This window comes from Harmonia axyridis, chromosome 5, assembly GCF_914767665.1.
Source record: "Harmonia axyridis chromosome 5, icHarAxyr1.1, whole genome shotgun sequence".
NCBI classification, from domain to species: domain Eukaryota; kingdom Metazoa; phylum Arthropoda; class Insecta; order Coleoptera; family Coccinellidae; genus Harmonia; species Harmonia axyridis.
In genome coordinates this window covers 13,359,689-13,376,107 of record NC_059505.1, presented here as the reverse complement: position 1 = coordinate 13,376,107, position 16,419 = coordinate 13,359,689, and the positions used below count along the sequence as shown (strand labels likewise).

At 34.0% G+C, this 16,419-nt stretch overlaps 2 protein-coding genes across 2 annotated transcripts; one reads left to right on the top strand and one right to left on the bottom strand.

Annotated features, from left to right (window-relative positions):
* Positions 1-1,151: 1,151 nt before the first annotated feature.
* Positions 1,152-5,294, bottom strand: LOC123679787 (THO complex subunit 6 homolog). The gene is made up of 4 exons (XM_045617270.1): positions 5,099-5,294; positions 4,658-5,047; positions 4,431-4,593; positions 1,152-1,491 (listed from the first exon to the last, which is right to left on the bottom strand). The coding sequence occupies exons 1-4, from the start codon at positions 5,206-5,208 to the stop codon at positions 1,174-1,176; spliced, it is 981 nt and encodes a 326-aa protein (XP_045473226.1). The 5' UTR covers positions 5,209-5,294; the 3' UTR covers positions 1,152-1,173.
* Positions 5,295-12,079: 6,785 nt separating this feature from the next.
* Positions 12,080-13,711, top strand: LOC123679785. Its single transcript, XM_045617268.1, has 5 exons — positions 12,080-12,394; positions 12,453-12,683; positions 12,740-12,787; positions 12,850-13,005; positions 13,063-13,711. The coding sequence occupies exons 1-5, from the start codon at positions 12,269-12,271 to the stop codon at positions 13,291-13,293; spliced, it is 792 nt and encodes a 263-aa protein (XP_045473224.1). The 5' UTR covers positions 12,080-12,268; the 3' UTR covers positions 13,294-13,711.
* Positions 13,712-16,419: the final 2,708 nt, after the last annotated feature.

Sequence of the window (16,419 nt, the reverse complement as noted above, 5' to 3'; positions counted from 1 at the left end):
TGCTGATTGACGATAAGCTGTCTTGGCGGTTTCATATAGAAAAACTGAAAAACAAACTTGCTCCAATGATAGGTGCTGTAAGGAGATGCGCCAACTTCCTAAATGATCGTGCCAGAAGGGTGATATATGAAAGTTTTATAGCGTCACAACTTAGATACATGATAGTTTGTTGGGGAAACGCACCAAAATACCTAATGGAGCAGATACAACGGTATCAACACAGAGCAGTCAAGGCAGTGTACGCATTAGATTATTTTACATCGACAGACAGCCTATACACTAATACATCAATATTTAACATTGAAAAAATGAGAGCTTATGAACAAGTCAAACTAATATATAACATAAAAAAAAATTACCTAAAAACACAAACTAAATTGCAACTTGTTAATGAATGTCACGCCTACCCCATCAGAACACAGAATCAACTTAGAACCAATTACAGAAGAACTGTGAAATCACAAAATACGCCCATCTATAGGAGCATAATGACTTATAACTCTGTTCCTGTGACTGCGACTGACTCTAAGAGAATACCTAGAATTTAATTAACCTCAAAGTTTGTAATTGTTTATTTTTTTCGATAGAAGTGATTTGTTAATTTAGATTTGTTATATGAGTTGAAGCCTTGGTACCAGTACACCTGTACTGATTTAAGGTCAGAAAAATAAAGATTATTATTATTATTATTGAATACTGACTTATTATAATATGTTTCATAGCCATTTATTGAAAATAGTTCAATATTAGTAAGGTTGAAAGTTTCTGAGAGTAGACTCTCAGAGTAAAATGGATTTCCAGTGACGTCATTTAGGAGGCCGTATCTCCGTAGAGAGGGCCGCTAGAAAAAAAGATTATGGGAACTTGTCATCTTATTTTTCTTTTTGTTTTATCTGAATCCAAGAGATTTCCCACATTCTCCCAGACATCCGGTTTAATCTGAACTCCTAATCTAGATATATTAACCATGACATGACACCATAACAAATCACATCTAAATTAAAAAAATTCTGTAATTCTTCACTGGCTCATGAAGGCTGACAAGCTCTGACTACAAGTCAGTGCTGTTTTTGATTTTTTTTTTCCATTCTATGAGTCTGGCTTCAATAACTGACAAATTCATTGGAAATTCAATTGATTGAAATCACACATTTCAAATGACATTTTTAATACCTACACATTGAGTACCAAGTCTCTATATACAAAATTACTACATACATCAATCTTAGGACTAGATCCAGCTACACATAATGCTTTGTAAGGTTCTTCTTGAAGAATCATAGTATAGGTTGTTACTGCTGAAGTTGGAATTTCAGCGATTATGTCACCATTGAAACCCATTTGATAAAAATACTCAGACCTCCCACCAGCAAAAACTTTATCCTGATAAATTTCAGCTACATGAATTCCCTTGTCTTCAATTGGGAATATTGTAGAGTGATTCAATGAACGAAAATGCCACAATGATAAACGAGGTCCCCCTCCACAAATCTGTAAAAATACTTATATATAGTCAAATATATTCTCCTGGAAAAGTATTAATTAGTTGAAATTGATCCTAACACAAATATAGGACAATATAATAATATAAGAATTTCAGATTTGAATTGAAATATTCATTTTTTTAAAAATAAATATTATAGACCAGATTATATGCAACAATAAGTTGAAATATGCAAGCAAATATAACAATTCTTAAAATAAGCATGGTAATTATCAAAATATGCATTTTGAAAAAGCTGTTAAATGGATTCATTTTTAAATATGTAAGAAAAAAAATTGCAAATATGAATAAAGCAAAATGCCAACTGGAATATCAATAAAAGATAAGCCAAATAAAAAAAAAACAAATTGAGGCCACATATAAAAACAGAAACAGTCTGAATTTAAAAAGATGAAATGAATCCGGCCTTACTTGGCGGAAATTCATTATAAATGAAATAAAACGAAATAATTTCTACTGGATTATTAAATTATTAGCAACAATTGATTCGCCACACTGTTGCTTCATCACGCTACCTTTTTGACAGATAAGAGTACAGCGTTTTTCGGAAACTTATATTATACGAACAAATGTATAAGGAACAAAAATTCGACATAGGCAGAAAAATATGCGATAGGATACCATGAACTTCAACGTTATATTGGAAAATTTGCCGCCTGGGATTTCCAAACTATCGGAAGAAATTCAATAAAGGGGATGTGTTTACATCTGTTTGTTCAGAACAGAATATTTTGGTTATTTAATTTCTGGGGATTCAAAGAGTGTTAATCTTATGCTCTTATTTTCTGAATAAAGAATTTTAAAGTTGTGATTGAAGGTGTGATTTTAGTTTATTCTTTTAAATAATTTGCATAAGTTGAAATCGAACTATCAGATGTTTAACTCTTTTGGTGTTCGTTAGTCCTTTTCTTGAAAAATCTTCCTGTCTGTCCAATATAAACCATAGGGCAATCATTACAGGTTAAAACTTGTAGACATCGGATTTATTTTCATTCTCAGTTTTATTTTATTGTTTTTTATGAACATCTCTAAATTGTTTCTTGTTCTGAATGATATGAATTAAATCACGCCTTTAATAACAACTTTGAAATTCTCTATTCAGAAAATAAGAGCAAAAGATTAACACTCTTAGAATCTCTAGAACAAACAGATGTAAACTTATCCCCTTTATTGAATTTCTTCCGATAGTTTGGAAATCCCAGGCGGCAAATTGTCCAATATAACGTTGAAGTTTATGATATCCTATCGCATATTTTTCTGCCAATGTCGAATTTTTGTTCCTATATAAGTTTCCAAAAAACTCTGTACTCTTATCAGTCAAAAATGTAGCCTGATGAAGCCAGTGTGCCGAAACAATTGTTTCTAACATTTAAATAATCCAGTGGAAATTATTTTGTTTTTTTTCTTTTATTTCATAGTCTGAATTCTCACAAGGAGTTCGAAATGACTGCATATTTTTAGATGAAAAAGTGTCATCAATATTTATCAGTCACATATCTTCAAACTCTTTTGATAATTCCAATATGATTGAAATGGGGTGCAGTTCGATTTGGAAACAGTTTGCAGATATCTGAGATCATAAAAGCGATCATTATTGATGAGACTTTTTCGGAAAACATATGCAGTAATTTCGAACTCCTTAAGAGAATTCAGACTATGTTTCTGTTTTTTCACGTGGTCTCCATTTCATTTTTTTCAAAATGAATGTGGTTGATTTGGTTCATCTTTAATTGATATCAATTAGTAGGTACTAAGTAGCGTTGAGTAATCTTATCCCTTTGAAACAGTATGCGTGTAAAGTATACTGCCAGAACCTAAAAAAACATGAAATGCAAAGAATTTTTGAAACTATTCATTCTAGGCACAAAAAAAATGAAAACTACTCACTAGGCTATCCGACAAGCAGAAAATTTTCAAAGCACGCCATTTGAATAAATGGACATTTATTGACATTTTTAAAAGATTGCAGTCTTTCAGTACTATCTGAAGAGTGATACGTAAATTTGCAGAAGGCCTGAAAACTTTCCAGGAATTCAATTAAAAAAAATCGTACAATTACCTCAAATGATTTTCAAAATATGGTCTAGTTTAAACCATTATATCAGTGAAATCTATTGAAAAAGTGACCTATGTCAACAAGTACCTCAAATAAATTATGATAAGTGGGGCATTTCAAAATCAGAATTTCAAGGAGATTATGAATATGATATAAATATTGGGCATTCTCGTTTAAAAAAACAGGGTGGTATCGTGTTTCACCACTTTCAGACCAGCCTATGGAGTAATAATTAATTTAAGCATTGTTGATTCCATCAACATTTGAATAATTTTCCTAGCCCAAAATTGGCCGATATCAACTGTTCGAGTACTATTATACTCACTTTGTATATATAATAAAAATAATAGAGTTTAGTTTGTCTAATCATATATATGAATTATACAGACCATTAACTTCATTGTGCTTTTTCTTGGGGGTGGTGTCAAAATACTTGGACTTTTGAACAATGAAAACCTTATAATTTTATTATAGCTGCGTAATTTTTTGCCGTCAATTACAAAAATTTATTATTTTGAGCAGATAATGCTTCAAGAAATCTCTCTGACATGCCAAATATATATTCAGTTCTAATATCACAGGAGCATAGAAAATATTCGATTATGCATCGATTCACAAGATGTAGTTCGCGAAGCTACGTTGAGTGAAAAGGTTCTTATAATCGAAATATGTTGTCTATGGTTGAGTAAATTTAACTTCACAGCTGCACCAATACATGTGCTGAATCAATTGAAATAAGAAAATATTTTAAATTATTATAATGTTGAATCTGACAAGTATTTCTTCTTCAGAAATACTGAGTGGTTTTCCAAATAAATAGTTTCATTTTTGAAAAACAATTGTATATATATAAATATATTGGTTATTTACCAGAAAGTCTTCATTATATCCTACAGCACCAATCCATTTACCAAGCTCTGGTCGATCAATTTCAGTATTCAAATAAGGCTGGATTTTATCAATGTTTTTAAAATCTCTGGTATCCCAAATGCATACTGCTCCATCTTCACCGCCAGATATCAGGTCATTTCCTCTTGAATCAAACAAATTGAATATAATAGTTTCATTATTGATAATTATATAATTATGTTACTTACAGTCCACAAAGGCAATGAACATAATCAATGTGAGCGGAAAGTGTTTTTATAAGCTTTCTAGTTTCAATATGAAAGACATAAATATTATTGTCTCCACAACCAACAAAAATCAAATCTTTTTCTTTCTGAAAGTATAAGGAGTTAACATCAGGTCTATCCAAACCTCCTTTATCATTGGGTATATCGATACTCCAGGCACATAACACATTTTTACTAGTTTTTATAGCTTTCCAAGAATAAGCTCTTATTTCCCCAACAGCTCCAACGATAAGAAAACTATCTGTGGATAGTAATGAATTGATTTGCATATTAGGTTGAACTTCGAAAGTACATTTAGGAGATTGTTCATCTTTGGATAATTTTACGTCCGGATTTATTAATTTGGACAAACTGTAACAAAATTCATCAATTGGTTGCAGAGATTACTAAAATATTACATACTGAAAAACCGAAATTTTTCCATATATATCTCCAGCTACAAAATAATTTCCACAAGGAGAAAAGGCTTGGCACAATATTGTGTTATAAAATTTCTTTGTCAGATAAGTCATTATATTATTTCTTTCAAAATTTGAATATTTGTTTTTTTTAACCTTATTTATCTCAATCACAGATTAGTCAACTTCTTTACATGCAAATCATAGAATCAAATCACCCCACTCACAGAATAGATGACTTACTTCTTAGCACAGAACACAAATGTATCTTGAATTTGTCTTTATGGTTCATTGAGATATTCATTTTGTTAACCGTTTACTCATTTTATACAGTTTTGGTTATTTCGAATTTATTTTGGTTGATTATTAATTAATATTTTGTCATTTTTGGAATTGAAATTATATTTCAAGACTAAACTGAGTTTATCATAAAAATAAATCAATTGGGAAGGAAAAAAGACACAATGTTGTAATTTTTTTTATATTTGTATCTTGAATATTAGCGATTCAAGTTCATCTATACATAAGCCACCTATCAGCAGACACGGTAATTTCATGCGTAGGTTCGAAAGACCGAAAGCTTTATTGACGTATATTTCTGCAATCATTAGCTTGAAATTTTTCAATTTTAGTGTTCAGTGAATTATAACAGTTGTGTTCTAGAGAGTTCTAGCTTTTGTTTTGAACATTGTGATTACTGGCCTAAAATGTCGAAATCAAAAGTGTTTCGTCCAATTGCAAGTTCTGATTGTTGTCTAGATATTGATGATGGACTATTTGTTAGATAGTCTATTGGGCTATTTCTATCATCTGTGCGGTTGGATGTTTCCGACGTTTCAGCAAGCATTCGCCTGCCGTCTTTAGCACAGATAACAGAGTAGAATAGAGTCCATGTTGAACGGATCAACTCAAAAAGAACTAGGTTAAGTAAATATTTCTCGACATAGACAGAAAATCAGCGATGCGAGCGGTCTCTGGAAGGTGTTGGTGGAACTAAATTACTGTTTCAGAGTTTAGTACCCCAGTTTCCCCTCTATATATACTTACTCTATGGGGTGGTGGTGGTGATCCTGAGAAGGACGGATTGTTTGTTTCTGAGAAGTAGCGTTTGCCAAACTTGGTCTATCTAAACTTGTACGCACCATACTTTTTTCGAATTCGTATGAGGGTATCGGGGTTTGAACCTTAGTCTTATCAGTTGCAATCCCTTCACTCTCACCACTAGTGTACAGAAGCCGGTAGTAATATACAGGGTGTCCCGTAAACACCACGTCAAACCGAGGGCAAATGTAGATCATAGGATAACCCACCTGCTATGACAAAATTCCCATTACAAAAGTCTTACCGTTTTCGAGATATTTTTTTTTTTGAGAATAATGAATTTTTGCCCCTTTCAATAGTTTTGCCCTTACGGTTGGTACAATTTCACATCTTTCTGGTTAATTTTTTTAGTAAAATTTGCTGAAGAATGATTTTAACGTTTACATCAAAAACATCCTCCGAAAATTTTAAAGGGGGGCTATGAGAAATATTTTTATTGGAAATTTTGGTAGTGGATTATTTTGTTCATGAAGTTTAGCCCATCGTAGTGGAAAAAAATGTACCGAGCTACTGCTGGACATTACACCAATAAATTGTCTATTTTATAGTAATTTCAAAGATGTATTACACAAGTCATTTGTTATTCAAAGAAAAAAGATATGGTTGTTTTTATCCAAATGGGTACGTTTCTGACAAAATCAAGTTTGTCAATTCTGTTAAGAAATCTTCGATGTTGCATTACTTAGCGAACAATGGCAATTGTTTACGTGCGAAAATATTACTCGCATAATTATTCACCTCAACGAAATTCAATTTTGCCGGCAAATTTTGGAAAACATCATGCAGATCCAGATTTTTTTTATAAGATCATTTGGAGCGACGAGTCTTCCTGTACCAAGGATGGGTACATGAATCTCCACAATTTGCATAGCTGGAATATCATAAATCCACACGAGGTGAGAGAAGATAGATCACAATATCGATTCAAGATCAATTTATGGACTGGAATATTTAATGGTGCAATTTTGGGCACGATCGAACTGCCGCCATCACTGAACGCAAACAATTATTTGGAATTTTTAACCAACCAGCTGACCATTTTATTGGAAGATGTGCCACTGGCGCTGCGACATAGTCTGTGGTTTCAACATGATGGATGCCCAGCACATTACGGACTCGAAGTTACCGCACATTTGAATAGAGCTTATCCCCACCGGTGGATTGGAAGAGAAGGTGGAATTTTATGGCCTCCTCGTTCACCTGACCTAAATCCTATGGACTTTTATCAGCCATACGTGATGAAGCCGAATTGAGAGAACGCATCCGCAATTCGGCTTCATCACGAATAGGTATTGCGTATACTTTGTCTTTTAGGCAGCCCCAATATTAAAAGTCCAGAGGATTTAGGTCTTCATGTACCCATCCTTGGTACAGGAAGACTCGTCGCTCCAAATGATCTTATTAAAAAAATCTGGATCTGCATGATGTTTTCCAAAATTTGCCGGCAAAATTGAATTTCGTTAAGGTGAATAATTATGCGAGTAATATTTTCGCACGTAAACAATTGCCATTGTTCGCTAAGTAATGCAACATCGAAGATTTCTTAACAGTTTTGACAAACTTGATTTTGTCAGAAACGTACCCATTTGGATAAAAACAACCATATATTTTTTCTTTGAATAACAAATGACTTGTGTGATACATCTTTGAAATTACTATAAAATAGACAATTTATTGGTGTAATGTGCAGCAGTAGCTCGGTACATTTTTTTTTCCACTACGATGGGCTAAACTTCATGAACAAAATAATCCAATACCAAAATTTCCAATAAAAATATTTCTCATAGCCCCCCTTTAAAATTTTCGGAGGATGTTTTTGATGTAAACGTTAAAATCATTCTTCAGCAATATTTTACTACAAAAATTAACCAGAAAGATGTAAAATTGTACCAACCGTAAGGGCAAAACTATTGAAAGGGGCAAAAATTCATTATTTTCAAAAAAAAAATATCTCGAAAACGGTAAGACTTTTGTAATGGGAATTTTGTCATAGCAGGTGGGTTCTCCTTTGATCTACATTCTCCCTCGGTTTGACGTGGTCTTTACGGGACACCCTGTATACGCATTAAGTTTAATATAAGTTGCACCTCATTTATTAGTTATTCCCCCGAATGCCCCGAATTCGGATTCCTTTCTAATTTGGTAGTTTCGAAATGTTTCCGACCTAGACCGGGTTCAATTTCCTCAGATCAGATCTTATGATTGCTCCCCAGCCTTCATTGATCTCCAGAGACGGCATGCTGGGATTCGGAGTGATGGCCATGAAGGCTGCTTCTTTGAGTTCCTCCGTATTGATCTTTCTTCCTTTGATATTATGGAAGCTTCATCCCATTTGATCCTAGTCTGGATTTACCTGTTTCTCCCAGTCGGGCTAGTTTTTGTTGTTCTTTGATTCTTGTGTCCAGGGGGCGTTTGGTCTCTCCAATGTAAGATCTACCGCACTCGCATGGTATTTCGTATATGCAATTTTTCGTTCTTTGATTTTCGTTGTCAGGTTTTACCTTGGTTATGTTAGCCCTGAGAGTGTTCTTAGTTTGGAAATCTGTTCTCACGCCATATCTATTACCAATTCTTCTCAGTTTTTCTGATAACCCTTTCACATATGAGATGACCGTGGTTATCGTTTCTATTGATTCGGTTCGTGTTCCTGGTCGAGGGTCTGTGTTATCCCTTGCTGTTCTGGCGATTTCTAGTACCTGCTTGGGGTAGTCGTTCTTCTCGAGAATTCCCGTAATCTTGTCGAATTCTTCTTTCTTATCGTTCACACTAGAGCATTCTTGAGTTGCTCTGTCATAAAAGCATCTGGCTACTATCAATTTGGTGTTGAGGTTATGGTAAGACTCGAAGTGGAGAAACTGACCTGTGTTTGTTGGCTTCCTGTAAATCGTGGTTCGATGAATTCCTTCCTGTTTGTGTACGAGCACATCCAGGAATGGGAGTTGTTTATTTTCCTCAATTTCCATCATGAAATTTATGGATTCCTCTATGTTATTGGGGTGATCTAGGAATCCAGCGATGGTCTCTTTTCCATGAGGCCATATCATGAATGTGTCATCCACGTATCTTCGCCAAAACTTCGGTTTCAACACATATTGATATCCTGATTCAGACATCAAATAAATACCAACTATACAACCTGCTGCAATGTAATAGCAGAGCTGACATACGTTGACATATTCCTCCTAAACCAACCTTATAAGAATAGCTAACAGCTGATATTGTTCCAGAACCTTTATCAATTATTTTGTTTCCTCTTATTTCTTGAGGATCTACTAAAAGAGAAGAAGTTTGTAAACTTAAACCGAATAATACTATATAGTGCTTACTTTTTCACAAAGTTCCAGACATAATAATATAACTGGCATTCAAGACGGCTTCTCCTAAAGTGTTTGTTTTTTGATAATGGATGATTATTCATAAATTACAATGAACCCACCTTTTATTAAATTTCTGTTATTTGGAGTTGCTTCTAAATAATAATAAAAATATTCAGCTAAACTAAGAAAAAGTTATTTTTTCTCATTCGTATGTTTGCGGCATTCGCCTTTCAGGCTCCTTCTCCACTTGTTGCACAATATACTATTCATTGAATAAATATCGCAAATACCAAAATAGGTATTTGAGAGCAGTCGCGCGGACTTGGTATTCAATGCTCTGGTTGTGATTTGAAAGTCAATAGATCTGATGACTCTATTGAATGTTTATCTTGCAAAAATGAATTCCATAGTGTGTGTTCCCATCGATGGAAAATTATTTGAAATTACGGGAAGAAAAGAAGTCGAATCAATGGATCTGTGAGGCCTGTATTCGGCGTTCTATTTCGAGCGAAACTGATGTCCCAACTCATCACAATTTGGATGATACAGTAGGTACAAGAATTCTAGAAAATCCTAACCCAGAGCCAAATCTATCTTGCCAGCATAGCATAAATGGCTGTTTAAATAAGAAAGACTTATTGAAATTGAAACAAGAAATTGTCGAAGATGTCACTAGATCATTTGCCTCAGAAATTATGTCATTGAAAGAGATGTTGGTTGCTCAAGAAAAACTAATTCGAAAATTGTTATCTGAAAAGAACGAGTTAAAACGACGCGAAAATGTTTCCAAGACAAACAAATCTGGAAATGAAAAACCGTACTGTCGACCTGTGATTAATTCGGGTGTACACATAGAGAAATGAAAGAAAATAGTTAACAACTCAGTGGTAAAATAAATAAGCGCCCTTATGGGCAGGGTATTGAACTAATGATGCTGATTCTGCGCATTAGGCGCCTCAAATCATAATTCCAAACAATTTCACAATTTGAATGAAAACCTGCACTGAAAATAACCAATCTGGGTACATGCTAAATGCGAACCCATTAAATCACCAATAAGTGATTTGAGAGGAAGAAGAAGAATACACTGAAAATTATGAAAAAACTGTAATATCAATACAATTTTTTCAATATTTCAGTGAGGTTTTGCATTCAAATTGTGAAATTGTTTGGAATTATGATTTAAGGAGCCTAATGCGCAGAATCAGCATCGTTAGTTAATTTTTACTGAAGTGAATAATACTCAACAAATTTTGAAATACTTCTCATTGCACATAATTATACAAATTGATATTTGTGAACAGAAGGTAATGAAACAATTGAATCGAATAAGATATATCGTATTGTACTACTCAACTATTAAAGAAGGAAGAAGGAAACATTTAATTTGAAGATTGACAATAAAATAATTATTTTTGTGATTACTGACAAAAATCCAGGAAATCGAAAGGATTGATTTAGAATTGAAATCTTCAATTCTTTGGCAGAACTCCAACGTAAGCCGTTTGAAACCTGGAACAAAGTAAAAATTTAATGGTATTTTTATTGAAAGTATGTAAGGTGATAACAATAGAACAATATGAAGTGAAAATATAGCTCTGTTTTCTTAAATCGAAACAACTGCTCTCTTCGACATTTACTTATATAAAAAAATTTCTATGTTAAATGACTCTTTCCCTTAATATTAATTTGATGTAAAATGCCTGATATTTTCTTCACAAAAGGGGAAACAGTCGCAGTACTCGGTTGGCTATTTCCAGAGGCGACGCTTGGGAGGGGCCAGGGGGGAATTTTCATCGATAAACTTCATCTGTTTGTCATTTATATAAAGTTGTTATATAAAGGTTTTTAGTGGTTGCTTCTTCAACAAAGTAGTCTCGTTTTCCATGAGAATTCTTCTTCACAAATGAAGTGTTCTATAAACCACTTTGAAGTGTCCTTCATCATTGAATCCGGATGATCTATCATTTATTTTGAGGTCGATATGTGCAATCTGATTAAATAGTGGTTAACCAGAAGAAATAGCGAGTTTTCCAAAGAGAAGAAATTCAAAGAGCCAATCAAATAGAAGAACACCACTCATTTGTAGATCGCGATTATCATATTATAAAAAATTGTATTTGTAACAAAAATATGAGTTTCAACAAAAAAATTTCAACTTGTTTGATGATTCATTAAAAAAAAATTGATTACGATATATTATTTTTTGCCCACAAAAAAAAAATTGTTTTGTTTCTACATTAAAACGTTGATATGTTGAAACTCAGTAGATTTTGTACAATCTCAACGAATAACGAATAGATTTTAAATGGCCCGCCACCTACGCTGCTGAACAGTAGTTCCGATTCCTGCCGGTGCGATAGGGGTTTAGCGCTGACGCTAGTATTTAGAAACCATAGATATAAAATAATTATTCCATACTCAAAGCTAGAAACAGTGTGTTCCGTGGAGTCAACGAGTTTTATCACGGGAGTCGGACTTCTTCTCGATTTAATGGCCTGGATCTTTGAGTATAGAATAACTCTGAATTATTTTATATTCTATGGTCCGGATACTGGGTCTTTATGACAAGAAAAAGGATGCTTTCTTTTCGCGCATGCTCTATGACTCACAAATGAAAATGGCCAGTTCCATAATGCTTTTGGTAAAGATCGCTTCATTAGAAAGTCGCCTTTAAAACTTTAAAGTGAGTTTGAAGGTGGACCCGGAATTTTCTAAAGGAAGCTTCCTCTTCCAAAGTTTGTGTGGCGGATAAAATGGAAGAAAAGAAAAAAAAAAAATTTTTCAGTGTTGAAGATCAGCTCCTATTGTTAGATTTAATTTTGAAGGAGAAGGACATAATCGAAAATAAAATAACGAATAAATTAACTAATGAAGAAAAGGTAGACAGTTCATACATTTTAATCGGTTCAAAATAATCAAATAAAATATATTTTATAGGACAAAACGTGGCAGAATATATGTTCGTCATTCAACTCGTCCACGTACCATCCCAGGAGTGTTGATCAACTGAAAACTAAATTTGATAATTTAAAAACAAAAGCTAAAAAAGTGGTAGCTGCAAGGGGGACTGCTGGTGTTCAAATAAGCGATCCAATTGTTGAGACCACATTGAAAATAATGAATTCAAAACAAATGGTAGGGCTTCATACAGAATTCGATTGTGATAGTGTGAGTTGATAATCTACATTTGAAAAACATTAAAATAATTGGCACTGGTTTTGCAGGTGGACGATGTGAAAATCGAAATTGTGCCTTCTGAGTTGGATCCTACAGTATGTTATAGTATATATCATTCAAATCATAAGAAACATTATTGATTTTTTCTAAATTTTAGGATTCAGTATGTTTATTGATCAACAATGAACTTGAAATGATTTCACAAAAAAATCAAAGTGAGTTTCCTGTTGAAATAAAACAGGATAATCGGGTTCTACATTCTCCACAATTTCTTAATTCACTAGAGGAAGAGGTTTCAGAAGGGCCTGTTGAGGTAACTCAAAACCATTCTCAATTTCAATTAGTTGAAATAACACTATCATTGTTATAGAAAAACCCAGAAAAGTGGTCATCTCACAATCGGAGGAACTTGAAGCTAGTGAGCAGGAACCCGAGAACTCAAGTTCGGAAGCCACTGTCACTGACAAAAGAGGCTTACTATAGGAAGAAAAAGGAAATTTTAGAAAATGAGGACAGGCGAAGGCAGGAGGAACATGAGGCTAAATTACAATTGATGCAATTGCAAATTTTAGAATTAAAAAAAAAACTCAATGAACAATGAATTCCCTTTTGCATAATAAATTATTTTATTCTATATGCAGGGTGATTTCGGAGAAGTTTACACTAGTCTGGGCAGTTTCGAAGCAATGTTTGATTATTGGTTGGGGGCCTTTATTGGGAGTCTACAGGGTGATTTGTCCGATTTTTCTTTTATTCATAACTTTGGTATGGCTTGATCAATATTGATGAAATTTTCAGTGTAGAACAATATGATTGTCTACTTTCATTAGTTTTAACACTTTTCAAAAATACAGGGTGGGAATTATGATAAGTTCAGATTAAATTTGCAGGTTGAAAAACCACCCTTGACCAGTGTAAACTTCTCCTAAAATCTGACGGTCTCCTCCGAATCACCCTGTATATAGTGAGCCTTTGACTTGTACATATTTTTATGCGCTTATTAAATTATATTTGATGTTTATTTATCTATTTATTAATGTTATTGTTGATTCATTTGGGAATAAACATTATTTATTTTATTTCAAAAAATAAAATTATTCCTCATATTTTCTCGAATTATGGGCTGTTGTCAAGTTATCATCTCAAAAATAAATTAGCAGTGAAATTAAAAAATCGTTTACTTCCACTAAATGCAGCAATGAACATTACTATATTCATCTACAGGTCATCCAAGCTTACTTTGAAACTTACCGTTACAAATTGAAATACATTTTGAAGTATGTGATAGTATTCTATTCATTTGCTATAATTTCAAGAGGGCCATAATTGTTCTAATGTGAAAATAAATTCAGTGAGTTGAAAGAAGCAAAATATTCAATTGTGGATATTCAAAATTGACACCAGAGCATAATTTAATTATTGCCTATTTAGGATACAAACAGTAAAAATTAATAAAAAATTCTGAATTTAGATTGAATACTACTAGTTTATTTCAAATGTCAAAATTAAGATGAATATAGTTGACTATAACATAAAGATGAAAGTATTGGAAAACGACATTCCATACCCCATACTTTCTCCCCACAACATTTCTTGTTCTAATTATAGATTCCTTGTATAGATTTCCGGTTTTAGTTCTAGCTTCCACTTACTTAGTCATCAGATATAGTTGAAGGATGTAAACACTATCACCAACTAATAGGTGTATTCTAAATTCACCACTATGAAATTCCATTTTTAAATTACTATTGTTGAAAATCGTTTTATCATGAGTTGATCCAGGTCATCTCGCTACAATACTTCTAATTCTCAACTACGAATCTGATAACATTTGAACATTCTCAGCAAAAAATGCTTTTAATATCTAAATATCTAATCTAATATCTAAATAACTCCGCCTGTGGAGTTGCTGGGTGGATTGAGTAGCTCAGTGGCTCCACTGCCGGTCCCAAGCCCGGATAAAGGAGGAGGGTCATTAGGTCAGGCCAGCAACATACCGGTGGAAATTTCATATGCTCACAGACTTAAACAAGCCTCGGAAAACGGATGGAACCCTGGATACACGACCACAGCAAGGAATAGGACAAGAGAAAGGACAATGAAAAGGACGATGAAATGGAAAGAACAATAAGAATTGGAACGTGGAATGTTATGTCATGGCAAGCAAAGGATCAAGAAATCATAAGTGAACTGAAAAATATTAAAATCGACATTTGCTCCCTGTCGGAGGTGAAAAAGAAGGGAAGATGGAAGTAGGCAATTATGTTTTCATATAAAGTGGAGTAGGCAGAGACAAGAGAGCACGCTCAGGGGTAGGAATACTGATAGACAAAAAGTATAAACATGTCATAGAAGATGAGAAGTACATTAGCGATAGAATATTATTGACCACATTAAACGTAGATGGAAATAAAACTCAACTCATAAGTGTTTATGCCCCAGATATAAATAAATGCAAAGAAGAAAGAGAACAATTTTACGTAGAGTTACAGGAGGTAATCGACGGGAGCCAACAGACAAAATAGTGATCATGGGCGATCTCAATGCGAGAGTCGGAAACGAAGCACTCACAGGCATAACACAAAGATTCAATGAGGAAGAGGTAAATGAGAATGGAGAACTTCTGAAGAGTTTATGCGCTGCCAACACACTAAGAATAAATAACACCTTCTTTGAACATGACATGAAATACAAGTACACATGGCAAAACACACGAGGTCAACAATCTGTTATAGACTACTTCATAACAAATAGAGCAATCACACCGCAGATGATACTGGACATCAGAACACTGAATGCAGTGTGGAAGTGACCACAAGCTAGTGCTATGTAAACTCCGACTGTCCCTTCCTAGTAAGCCAAAACCCAAGCCTCAATATGTTCATAAATTCAATATAGAATCACTTGAAGATCAAAGCACACAACAACTATACTGCAAGCGACTAACAGAAAAGATCGAACAGAACCCAATTATTGAAATAAACCATGTAGATCACCAATGGGAAACTTTGAAGGATAATATCCTTAGTGCAGCTCGGGAGTCCATAGGAGAACGGAAAGTGGATATCAATCGAGAGAATAAAACTCCATGGTTCACACCGGAAATAAAAGAGTTAGCAAACCAGAAGAAAAATGCCTACATAAATTATATCCGTGACAGAAACCGTGAAAATTGGACTCTGTATACCCAAGTGCGAAATCGAGTGAATGCAAAAATAAGAAGCATCAAGGAAGATTATTGGGAAGGATTCACGAAGGGAATGGAAAGGGACTTGTACGGAAGCCAGAGAAAGATTTGGGGAATGTTGAGGAGAAACAAACTGGAGATAAAGGACACTGTTGAAACAAACAAAATATCGATGACGGAATGGGAAGAATACTTCAGAACAGCCTATAGTGGAGAAGAGAATCTCCTTCAAGAAAAAGACAATGAGGAAACTGATGAGATCAACATTGAAACAGAGGCCATCGAAAATATCCCGGTCCCGACGGAATAACTAACGAATTGCTAAAATCCGGAGGAGCAAAGCTGCAAAATGAAATAAAAAATCTTTTCGAACACATTCTGAAGCAGAGAAGAATCCCGAACGAATGGAAGAAGAGCACCACAATTCCCATTTTCAAAAAAGGGAGAAAAACATCACCAGAAAACTACCGCGGTATCACCCTACTTAATAGCGTGCTCAAGGCGTTCACCAAATTTATTTCAGAACAACTCTGCAAAACC

Coding starts and splice junctions, on each gene's coding strand:
- LOC123679787 (XM_045617270.1), bottom strand. CDS start 5,208: ATGACTTATCTGACAAAGAAATTTTATAACACAATATTGTGCCAAGCC. Junction 4,594..4,657: donor GTTCATTGCCTTTGTGGACT/GTAAGTAACATA, acceptor GTTTGATTCAAG/AGGAAATGACCTGATATCTG. Junction 1,492..4,430: donor GATATAATGAAGACTTTCTG/GTAAATAACCAA, acceptor GTATTTTTACAG/ATTTGTGGAGGGGGACCTCG.
- LOC123679785 (XM_045617268.1), top strand. CDS start 12,269: ATGGAAGAAAAGAAAAAAAAAAAATTTTTCAGTGTTGAAGATCAGCTC. Junction 12,395..12,452: donor AATTAACTAATGAAGAAAAG/GTAGACAGTTCA, acceptor TATATTTTATAG/GACAAAACGTGGCAGAATAT. Junction 12,684..12,739: donor CAGAATTCGATTGTGATAGT/GTGAGTTGATAA, acceptor CTGGTTTTGCAG/GTGGACGATGTGAAAATCGA.